This window comes from Saccostrea echinata, unplaced genomic scaffold, assembly GCF_033153115.1.
Source record: "Saccostrea echinata isolate AGI-Se365-2 ecotype Australia unplaced genomic scaffold, CSIRO_AGI_Sech_v1 ptg000054l, whole genome shotgun sequence".
Classification (NCBI taxonomy): Eukaryota; Metazoa; Mollusca; class Bivalvia; order Ostreida; family Ostreidae; genus Saccostrea; species Saccostrea echinata.
The window spans coordinates 40,766,683-40,779,140 of NW_026889803.1; the positions used below are offsets into that span (position 1 = coordinate 40,766,683).

Here is a 12,458-nt window from a genome sequence, read left to right on the forward strand (position 1 = left end):
ACAAAGCAAAATATCAAGTGTTTAAATTAGAAATACATATATGCTAATATATTCATATGCTAATTAAGTGCATTTCATGAAATGCTGGAATTGTAACTTGTATCTTTAGAAATATCTTTAACAATTAGAATAAAATTGCAGAAAATAAACTTTTCACACCTTTTTCTACATGTTTATCAAATAGGTTGCCATGGATACACAAAATTACGTATTTACAACTTTTAACACATTTTCAGATTTTAATGCCATAACCAATTGCAGTTTCCTCTGCTTTTCCATAAAGGTGGTTTCCCAGAGCAATATGTTTCTCGAGATTGGCAGACCTTACATACTGTTTCTGACAAGAGGGATCTGGACATGAATACAATTCATCATACAGTTGTCTCTGATCCTGGCCCTGCTCACTGACAGCTTCATTTCTGTTGTTAGAGTTTCTTTTTCTCATACGAACTTGTCCAGTATCAACTGCATGGGACAGAAATTCTTCTAAAACCTATACCAGAAAAATCCATAATGCATTAGTAATATTTAACTAAAATAATAGAAATTCTACAGTATATTCTACTGTATATTGTAGAATTAAAAAAAAACAACAACCAACCTGGTATGCCTTTCTCATAATTACTGAATCCACATTAAATATGAAGTTGTTCAGAAGGCTAATCTGGGGGATTTTGGATTTCATTTTTGGTTCCTCTGCATTGTCAATGGAGACAACACAAGCTTTAGTTCCTTTCAATCCATGATTGCTTACTAAAGCTCTTTTCAAGTCTCTATGGCGAGTCCTACAAATTTGTTCACACCAATCTGAAAGTAAAATAATGTGATCTTCTAAACAAATACTTCTTTTTTTGATATAAAAATTAAAATTTGTCAGGGATGGCACAAGTTGCATGTGCAATAATGCACTAAACTAGAATGGACTATTGCAAAATATATATTACATGCAGCACATTAGTTTCAGAATTTCATGAGTTTAACAACAAATGTACAAGTACTTTTTACCTAACAAAGGATTTTGTCTTATATGTAATAAAATTATTAAGCATGTTTCAAAGTCCTCGCTCATTCTCAATTTTTTCCTCAAAATGTCAACATTTTGAGTCTGAAAATTGCTTAATGTATCCTTTTGCATACTAGCTACCTAATGTATACTTAACAAATATTATAATTACCAAGTTCTTCCACAAACTGTACATTGTAAGAGGGAGAAACATTCTTCTTATGCTCCATTGAGCACCTCTTGCAAATTGCCACAAGACAAGTAATTGAAATAAACAAGCATTCTGAGAGTATTGCATTAGCAATACTAGTCCCTTAACGGCAAGTGTAATCTGGTTCCCGTTAAAAATTGAAAATGCCATAATTCTGTCAAAAATCAATGAAGCGGGACAAAATGCAAACTTGATCTATAACTAATCAAGGTAAAGTCATATACCAAAAAACAGCTCAATATCTGCAAGCGTTTAGAAGAAAATTGCGGAAAACCCTTTAAAATTGAAAAGGCCGTAATTCCGTCAAAAAATCAATGAAGTGGAACGAAATGCAAACTTGATCTGTAACTCATCAAGATACACTCACATACCAAAAATCAGCTCAATATCTGCAAGCGTTTAGGAAAAAAGTGCGGAAAACCAAGTGGGACAGACTGACAGATAGACAGACAGACGGATGGACAGACTCAGAGGAAACCTAAAGTCCCCTCCGGTTTCACCGGTAGGGGACTAATAATGCAAATTTTGTCTAAGTACAAGAACATTCAGTAATAAAACTTATTTATGGCATATACACATCATTATCGAATTCATTTTCTTTAAATTTCCTATGTTTAATAATATATTGAGTAAATAAACAAATTATAAATAATAAATAATAGTGATCACCTAGTGTACTTCAACTGTTTTGAGATATAATAATTTTTTTCTATAGTTTTCTGTGAATGCCTTAATTTAGGTTACAAACAAAACAAGCATTCTGAGAGTATTGCATGAGCAAAACTAGTCCCCTACCGGCAAGTGTAATCTGGTTCTGTTCAGTTAAGAATTGAAAATGCCATAATTCCGTCAAAAATTAATGAAGCGGAACAAAATGCAAACTTGATCTATAACTAATCAAGGTAAAGCCACATACCAAAAATCAGCTCAATATCTACAAGCGTTTAGAAGAAAATTGCGGAAAACCCGTAAAAATTGAAAAGGCCGTAATTCCGTCAAAAATCAATGAAGCGGAACGAAATGCAAACTTGATCTGTAACTCATCAAGATACACTCACATACCAAAAATCAGCTCAATATCTGCAAGCGTTTAGGAAAAAAGTGCGGAAAACCAAGTGGGACAGACTGACAGACAGACAGAGGGACAGACAGACAGACAGACGGACGGACAGACTCAGAGGAAACCTATAGTCCCCTCCGGTTTCACCGGTAGGGGACTAACAAGGACTATAGGTTTCCTCTGAGTCTGTCCGTCCGTCTGTCTGTCGGTCTGTCCGTCTGTCTGTCTGTCTGTCCCTCTGTCTGTCTGTCAGTCTGTCCCACTTGGTTTTCCGCACTTTTTTCCTAAACGCTTGCAGATATTGAGCTGATTTTTGGTATGTGAGTGTATCTTGATGAGTTACAGATCAAGTTTGCATTTCGTTCCGCTTCATTGATTTTTGACGGAATTACGGCCTTTTCAATTTTTCCGGGTTTTCCGCAGTTTTCTTCTAAAAGCTTGTAGATATTGAGCTGATTTTTGGTATGTGGCTTTACCTTGATGAGTTACAGACCAAGTTTGCATTTCGTCCCGCTTCATTAATTTTTGACAGAATTATGACATTTTCAATTCTTAACAGGAATGGAACCAGATTACACTTGCCGGTAGGGGACTAGTGTTGCTAATGCAATACTCTCAGAATGCTTGTTTTCAAATAAGATACTAACAGACCATGTATGTCTTACTACTTGTGATCAGTGATCAGTTTGCATTTCTCAAATTACTCCATGTATACTCTTTAAAATTAACTTGAATTTATTATCTAAATTTATTCTACTGGAATAAATATTTCTTTCATACACATAATTCAATGCAACTTTTTTTTTATAATCTTTTTATTGAAAATATGATAACTACTAACTAGGTTCATAATAATTATAACCAACCTGAAACTACTGGTAATATTTGTCTTGTATTTAACCATAGTTCTTTAGAAATTGTTGGACTGGCTCCTCTGTCTGCTTTCATGTTTCCCTGATGACCAGGATAGGCACAGGTTCTCTTGGGTCTTTTCCATCGTGCCCCCAACTCTTCACGGTGCTTTATACACATTCTCATTGAAAGAACGGTTTTATCAACCGTGAAATACCCACTTCGACATAATATTAATATATACTCAGGACATATGTGAGCATCATATACATGCTTGTCTATTATTTCCACACTTTGTAGAGAATATAGATGACTCAAGATATCTATGTCACATTCATAAGCATAAAAAGTGTTTGCAGAATTACAATCAGATTCTCCATTATGAAAGTCACACACAGCAGGGCATTTGGTTGGCAGTTCTTGTAAATGAACATCCATTTCCATTTATAAATATATCAAATTAATCAGAAAAATCTTGGAAGTCATTTTGATTAAAAAGATCAGACCACATAGATCAAAAAAGTTGCATCAAGTCCATTCTGATAAATTATGTTTTGACCTCCATTTGACTTCTCTTCTCTTTTCTACCTCCTCTGCCTAGAGATTGCATTTAAGGGGAGGTAAATCTTATAAATAATTTTTCATAGAAACAAAACTTATCTACAGGATTTAGACATGGAAGATATTGATCTAACAAGTATTTATGACCAGAAAATATATTTTTAAAATTAATTCAAAATTTAAAAAGCATTTTAAGGTCTCGATATCTAAAATATGAATAAATTCAAGAATGACCTAAAATATGTCATTTCATATATATATATATATATATCAATTTTTATCAATTGTGCAGTAAACTTTGAGAATCCAAATATGGATTTTTTTTCAGTTTCCATTTAGGTCTTCTACTTCTATAATTATGTGAAATAGACAAGATGCAAGCGTTTACAGGTATATTTATACCTTACTCAAACTAAGCATTTTCTTTCATATCTGGCAATGGTATCGATATGCCAGTTTTCTAAATTCTGCCTGATCTTTATAAAAGCAATACTATCAATTCAACTTTGTTTTACTGAAAATATAAGACATAGATAACTTACATATGAGTAAAAAGTTTGTATGAATTGTTCTCTTATTTTTGTATTTTGGTACTCAAAATGTATCGTTTTTGATATCTTTTTTACAATTTTCAAAGGATATTTGGGCCAATACTTAAAGTAGGTCAAAGCTAAAAATAGAACAACATTGAGGAGCAATTGAATTCAAAATTTGGACTTTCATGGGAGGTTCTTCCAGTTTTATACCAGTTTTAAAATATCTGAGATGTAAGCTTGTGGACCATTTTTGCCATTTTGCATGGTTTTCTCTGAGACGCTCACTTAAAAGCAATTTATTCATTATTTCACACATTTCTGAAGGTGATCCTTGGTGCATAAACTTATAACTTGATAAGAACATGTAACACGATACACAGCAAATGCCTCTCAAAAGAAAACTATATATGATATGGACGGTCATTAACCTGAATAAAGTTTCTAAAAAGCAGTAACCAACTTAAACAGTCTATATTTACAGCATCATAAACAGTCCTTACAGAAAGCTATATAGAAAAATATTTGTAATTCAATAAAGGCATTTCTGTACATGATTAAAAAAGAAACTTTGATAACAAAATCAATAGATGGTATAATTCTAAAGAACATGTATTGCATAATCATATTCTCAGTCACCTCAGATGGTCATTATTTATTTATTCAGATTTCCAGCATATACATCCTGCAATAAGAAAAATTATAACTGTTCTCATCAATTCTATAGCTAGTTTAGGACATTTCTATTTCTACCATATATTTTGAAAAGCTGCCAATCACTCTCCTTAAAGGGTAAACATGCATCCTAAAACTAAAGCAAATACCTAAAACTCTCTGAAAAAATGTTTTAAGGAAGAGAGGTAAACGAAACTGACACAGCAAGCAAGAAATTATACACAAGCATGTACAGATCTGAAGCTATATACAGTAGAAACACATTGCACATTTTTTGTCATCACTAAATACCTACATTATACTATTTATAAGTTTTGCAGATTATATATACCCACATTTCAAATAAAGATACAGAAACATTTACCACATGTTGTGAAGCTGATTTTTTTCTTTATCATTCAATATACATGTACATGTATGAATCTCACTACAATCTATTAAAAATGAATATCATAAGATGAAAGTCCTCTAGCATTCCAGTGAATGAAATATGAAAAACTTTTTACCTGACTGTTCCATTGTCCAGGTAAAAAGATTAAAACTAACATAGTTCACTAGTAAAGATTTGTACAGGAATAAAATAATTGTGCAATCTATTCCTCAACAATATGTTAAGGTCCGTAAAAACTGAACTACTGAGCAAGAAACATTACACATAATTAGCACTAATTTGATTTTCAAAGTCAAGAAATGTGTACACATATTCAAGAGGAGTTCTTCCTTACTTATTAAGCAAAATATGGCTTATTATAACCTTTCCACTAGTTTTTTCAGTTTCACATTCCACAATTAATATTGCAAGGTTTTGAAAAATTGTTTTCAGTAAACATTTAATAGAAAATTTTAAATTATCAAATATTGTTGGAGTACCATTTCAATGTTGACAGACAGACACCGTTAATGGCATTAAATTGAATCAGTATGAATAATTTATACAGATTTGTATTAATAACAAGAATCAGAAAATGTCAACTTAATCCTGCTCTCGAGAATCAATTTTAACTTGATAAGGTATATTTTTCTCATTAGTTGAGGTTTAGATACTTTAATATGGTATTTTAATATACATGTATACAAGTGTTTTTCTCAATTGGAAATTTAATGAAACATTTTTAAAACATTTATAATAAAAGTAAAATTGAAGGGACAAAAAGGATTTCCAAATCGAACTGAAAGTATACATTTATTCTTTTAAAAGTCAAGTGCTGTCGTGATGGTGTACAGAAACCAGGTCCAGTACAGTTGCCATCGTGATGAATGATAATGAACGTTGCTGCTAATTGACGAATATAAAATCCTCTCCCAATATTGAATTCTTCGTCGTCATCTTCCACATCATTCAGGATGTATGAAGCAGCTTGTGTGGGTTGAACAATAACATTTTGGGTTGGCTGTGGACTAAATCCACTCTAAAACAACAGACATGTATAAATACATGTAATCTATTCCCCTACTTCTCATATATGTACATATATATCTTTCCTTTTACAAAAATCTTTTAATGCCAACTTTTTGAAAGCAACTTTTAAGTCAATGACATTTACCACTAAACTTCTCATGAAGAAAGATGCATACAAGATACGATTTTTTTTCAAATCATTTACAATGAATATATGTATCTTTTCAAGAAGAACAACTGAAAATACTTCGTAATTGTAATATTTTTGATATTCATGATATATGAAATGATAGCACATTTAGATATTTCTCATACATGTGATAATTTTTAGACCCAATAGTGTACAGGAGTCTTCAAAATACTGGAATTTCGGTGAAAATACTGTACATTGTTCATGGAAAAAAATATACAAAATATCGACCAAAAATCAATGTAAGAGGTTCATTTTTTATTGTTATACCCCTACTAAACAGTCGCTATATAATTTCTTACTTTAGAAAGTCCAACAGTTCGACTGTTTTCCCCGACTGTCGGTCCAGGAAGTGTTAATATACGGGTAAGAGGGAAATAGCAAATTTATGGTTCCCCGAGGGAGGAAACTATTTCCCGAGGCGGCGATATTTCCCGAGTACCCATTCCATAATTGTTTTATCATACCGAAACAATCGTGGGAGATTTATTAAACTAGAGACTCAGACATTTTTTAAAACAATATAGAGGCATTTAGATAATCACAAATGCACGTGATTAAAAATATTGTACGATAACTAAGGCATCAATACTAATTACTACAGTATAGGAGATGCACATCAATACCGAGGAAAATAAAATTAAAAAATATCAAATAATTTCACTGACACTTTGAAGGATTATCGTTGTCTTCATTTTGCTAGAATTCCAGTATGATTTTGACATCGCATGTCGAAATGTTTTGACGTCATAGTTACATTAATAATAACATTACGTCACAGACTCGAGATTCCTTGAACGCTCCGCCCACTGTTCATTTTAATTGGTTAAAATCATTAATAAATATTCATGAGGGAGTAGTCCCAGGGAGTAGCTCCGATTTTTCAGGGAGTAGTCCTCAGATGAAGAAAATAGTATCTTCTCAGTGACATAGACAGTTTTATGGTATTAATTTTATATAGAGTAATAACACTAGAGGTATAACTGTTGCCCGCTGACGTCATTATCTTCTCCCCATTCGGCAAACCTCGGCTGATTCGGGTAACCGCGAGTTAAATGTAATCAGCCGAGGAGCTAGTGCCGAGTAATTTAAACCTGTCGTTAAGGTCAAGATGTAGTAAATGTAGAGTGCCTACAGATTTCTCAAATTTGAGAAACAAATCCCTTTTATTATCTATTACAATTATAGCTAATTAAATTAAGGTGTATCGGGACATGATTTTTAGATAAACTCAACGAAAAATCATATTTAAAACTGCCTTTTTCAATGAAAAATGAAGAAAAGCGGGTAAAATGGTAGTTTTCTCGATCACAGACAAAGGAAATGTATCAACATTGCCCACATTTTCTCAGGAAACGACTTTTCATATTTTCTTGACCTCTTCTTTAACATGATATTAAATTGAATATAGGTATCGGGATTCCTTTTGACATGATTTCAAATAAAATTCCATGAAAATGTGTCATTTTCTACATAATTCTGTTATAGTTGTAAAGTACGAGAAAAGTAAGTTTAAATCAATTATGACGTCATAATTGATCTAGCACCAAAAAGACACTCTAAACTCATTTACTAGATCTTGACCTTAAGATAAACAGAAATGGCCGATGTTCGTTTTGCTGCGGCGAACGAGGATGGCATCCAGGCGATACTTGACAGTAGAGACAGTAAAAATACGAAAAAAGTTGCAATCCCATTGATGATTGTTGATTAATACACAAAATCTCTCTCTCCTAAAACAGTTTTTATTTTCTGTTAAATTTATGAATTTGATCTAGTAGGAGTATAACAAAAAAAGTTGTTGACAGGAGTCTCGGGAAACAGTCGATCTGTCTGACCGGAGTGCAAGCTGTTGCCCGCGGCCTACAGATCGACTGTTTCCCTCTACCCAAGTCAACAACTGTATGTTAATAAAGGATGACTGCATTTAAGGACATGCGGAATTTGCGTCAAGAAGCGATTGCATGGCGTCACGTGATCGACTCATGTGATGTTTAAAAAAAGAAGATTTACGGTAACCATTTCCGGAAAAAGGAGCGTGATTATGATTACGCCCATGACAATAGATCTTCGTGGCAATATTTTTAAAACGGAGAAATAATAAAATAGGCCCTAAAGATGTGATGTTGCAGAGTGTTGGTGAGCGTCGACGCAGATTTTTTTTATCAATGTGTTTTTTTCGTTTTGACACGTCTAGCCTTTGTCGTAGTTCTGAACGCTGTTTCATAAATAAATTTAATTCATACCTGGATCTTTACGTCCTCTAGTTTTAATTAAAATACTTGAATTTTATTTGAGATCGGTTTTTTTTTACTATAGGATTTACATCTATGAATAGATAATCATTTCCTAGAAGCTTCAGACGGCGTGATTTTCTCAGTGATTATAATGCATATAGGCCTATAAGGAAGCATAAACGAATGCGATTTTCATATATACGTGTATAGAAAAGTTTCAGGTTGCATTCTGGACATGAACGTATTTTTTAAAAATATCGCAGAGGAAATTGTTTTCCTCTGTAAGATCTTCGCTAGCATTTTCAACGTTTACATCGACTATGTACATTGTAAACATTGAATCATCGGCACATATATATATATATATATATTGCGTAAACATTGTTTTATGCGTCGTATTTGCATGGTAAAAAAATTGAAACTCGACACACTTCTTCTGAAAAGAAAAGAAAGGTTTCTTTTTGCAAGTTTTCAAAAATTTAGCAAAAAATACGCATGTAAGAATGACAGACGAAATTAAGAGAGGTGAACTCTGACAATCGAGAAACTACGAAGGTATCATGTATACTAGAGAAAGAAAATTATTTTGAGCATAAAGTTATACATTTAAAAAAAAATTTCAACTCATCATGCTCACGGGAATATATTTAAAAAATTAAATTTAATTTTTGAAAATTCACGAGGACATGAACAAAGACGCTTCACCTCGGCATATTTCATGAACCGCATGATCATGAAGCGCAAATTTATAAATGTCATTCAACCATTATTTTGGAAACAAAAGTTTGCACTAGGCCTATAGTTTTGACGTCAAGTGTGGCATTATGACGTCACAATGGAGATATGTAGGCTTACATAGTTCATGAGAAAATGAACTGTTTTCTAACTTGCAATGAATGTGTAGGAAAAATATTTGCAAATGTAAATATTACATAGCAAATCAATAAAATTTGTCAAATAAGATAATAGCTAGGATTTATTTTATATACGGTATAGATTGCAGATACAAGTTCTCTGAAATAATCTACTCATTCAATTTGTTCAAGTGACTACCCACCCACCCCCCTTTCCGATTCCAAGTCACAGTGCAGAGACCTCGATGAGTGTTCAGAGCATGAACAATTTGGCCCTTGGACCACTGTGCACTGGTTTAGAATGTATACATTTGTATTGAAATAATAACAGAATGAATATTTTGGAGATGGAAAAATAAAAAAAAATGTGCATATTGTTGTTTTTTGTGTACAAGATACTTATATCATTCTGCTCTACGTATAAAATGAGCAACCACCAAAAGATTTTCAGAAAAAAATATTTTATTAATCAGTACGTATTGTTTTTTTTATAGTCTTTTAACAGATTATGCACTTTAAAGGTTCAGAAACAAACCATCAGATTAAAATTTATGAAGTCTTTTAATATTTTAGGAGGGGGGGGGGGTATTGAAATGCATGTAGCTTAAAAAAGAATGTAATGACCCCACTTCATATTTTAACCATAAATCACTTATAATAATTGTTACAAAATATATCAATTTTAGGAAAATTCATTGGGCAATTTTTTGTCAAGACGTTGAAAACTGTTCTTGGGGTGAAAATATTACTGCAAATTTACAATTACTACTCCCTAAGCAACTGTGGCATTACTATATCTATCAATAGTTTCCGATACAATTTTTATTTTCAATGAATATAAAGCATATTATTTATTATCTGGTGAAATTTTTTTAATTTGTTTCAATTTTGATACCTGTATGGCATATTTAAAATTTCACTACATAAATATCAAAATATTGAAAAACGGTGGTTACCATGGCAACCATATCTTCTTTATAACCCTGATGACCATGGTTGACATTTTCATATTATGATACCATTAACGTAAGGCAAATAATATGTAAAAATGAGAAAAATTCATAGAGCGGATTTTTTTTCATGGACCCTTGCAATCTCTTCCTTAATTGCAAGAATGGTCAACATCTACAGCTTTATGTAATTACATTAAATAGAAGTGTGTATTTACTAAGTTCGAATCTGTTTCCAAAGGCAGGGGTCATTACAATTTCTTTAATCTCCGTTCGATAATGAGGACGCCCACTTTTTTACCGACTTCATACATGGTCAGTGCATGTTTGTCTATTGTTCTACGTTTAACAGTAGTTGTATATTTGCATCAATAATGATGTGTCAAAAGGAGATTAATAGACAAAAATGCGCTCATGCTTAAAAAGAGAAAAAACTGCTTCTTCTTACATTCGATTTCTCTGTTGTAACCAAGGATTGTGACATGTTGAATATTATAATTCATCATGTGATTTCTTACCTCAGGTAACTTTGTGAATACTAAATTCCGTCACATGACTTATAAGGTAGCATGTATTGTACTAACTAGGACATTGTGTTCAAACACGTTAAGTCATCTGGCATTGATATAAAATCTCCCTTAATTTATGGGCGTGCTCATATTGTTAATTTCGTTTTGAAACCTTTGTCATTAGTGTATTTGTGCCATACAGAATGGAGAGGGAGATGGGAAAGAGTGATCACGTTTTTTTTTTCAAATATGTCATTGTTAATTCCACCTCTCATGCATATCTAATATTCAATCAAGGGCACGCCAGGTAAGTGTAAATTCACTATATTTGGAAAGCAACAACGACAAAAAACATTGAATCATTTCATTGTATCACAGTTTAAAATCATTTTAACATTTAAATTTGGTTCCAAATTGACAGAATTCTTTCATAGATATTAGGGATGGCAATCGATTACAGAATTGCTAATCGGTTAACCACAAGACGTTCGACCGATTAACCGGTTAATCGTATCAAAATACACATTTTCTTGACACTTTTTTTTCCAAGTAGCTCTACTCATAGTAAGATGTTAGAAACAATCTGTTTATCTTGATCAGGAAACATGTACATATATTTTATTTCAATAGATAAGAAAAAAATTAAGAAAACCATGAAACATGCCGGAGAAATCAGACGTTGATATTTTTTTTAGAGCAGATGTCACACATTCTGCATTGTCGCCACAATCAAAACTAAGTCTGAACTTTCACTTAATACTAGTACACGATATTTGTCTAATAATATGTTTTGATAGATATAACTGCAAAAGATAGACAAACAACATGTCGTTACCCGGACTGTCCTGTAATTCTTTAATGATGCTAAATAAATCACCGTTTAGCACTGTGAATCATTATGTCTATAATAATAATAAGAAGAAGAATAACTAGAAATTCATTGCGAGCAATGAGAGGTCTTCTGTCTCCGATTCTGAAAATAAAAACGAAAATTCAAGCTGAAAAAGTGATAAAAGAAATTCAGACACTCTGGGGATTTAACCCTAGTCGTCAGCGTGAAAATCCAACGTGCTAACCATTAACCATTCACTTTTTTACATCACTTCCTGTCACGACCGGAAGTAACGGCGATACATGATTTTCTCAGATTCAAATAAACTGATGACTGACTATCAGTCCTGAAAGTTTTAGACTTCAGTCGTTTACTGTTGCCGAGCAATATTGTAAGAACAAATTCTAATTTTGAGGACAGGTAAACACGCAACCGGAAGTGAATTTTATAAAAATCTATGACTTTTCTCTAGACATTTGCAGTATCTACGGCATACATAAAATCATTTCAAGTACTTTTTCAATAAGCAATATTTATGAGAAAGTTAAATATCAAAATAACGTAGTCTTCTCCTAAAACCGGAAGTTGACGT

General features: G+C 32.5%; 1 protein-coding gene across 1 annotated transcript; it reads right to left on the reverse strand.

Annotated features, from left to right (window-relative positions):
• Nucleotides 1-232: 232 nt before the first annotated feature.
• Nucleotides 233-3,570, reverse strand: LOC133204877 (uncharacterized). Its single transcript, XM_061340620.1, has 4 exons — nucleotides 3,143-3,570; nucleotides 1,176-1,255; nucleotides 602-807; nucleotides 233-493 (listed from the first exon to the last, which is right to left on the reverse strand). The coding sequence occupies exons 1-4, from the start codon at nucleotides 3,568-3,570 to the stop codon at nucleotides 233-235; spliced, it is 975 nt and encodes a 324-aa protein (XP_061196604.1).
• Between the last annotated feature and the right edge of the window lie 8,888 nt (nucleotides 3,571-12,458).

What these genes read in the sequence shown, in the direction of transcription:
- LOC133204877 (XM_061340620.1), bottom strand. Translation starts at nt 3,570, where the DNA reads ATGGAAATGGATGTTCATTTACAAGAACTGCCAACCAAATGCCCTGCT. An exon ending in ACAGTTTGTGGAAGAACTTG is followed by an intron (nt 808 to 1,175) that starts GTAATTATAATA and finishes TTTTACTTTCAG; the next exon opens with ATTGGTGTGAACAAATTTGT. An exon ending in TTATGAGAAAGGCATACCAG is followed by an intron (nt 494 to 601) that starts GTTGGTTGTTGT and finishes TTTCTGGTATAG; the next exon opens with GTTTTAGAAGAATTTCTGTC.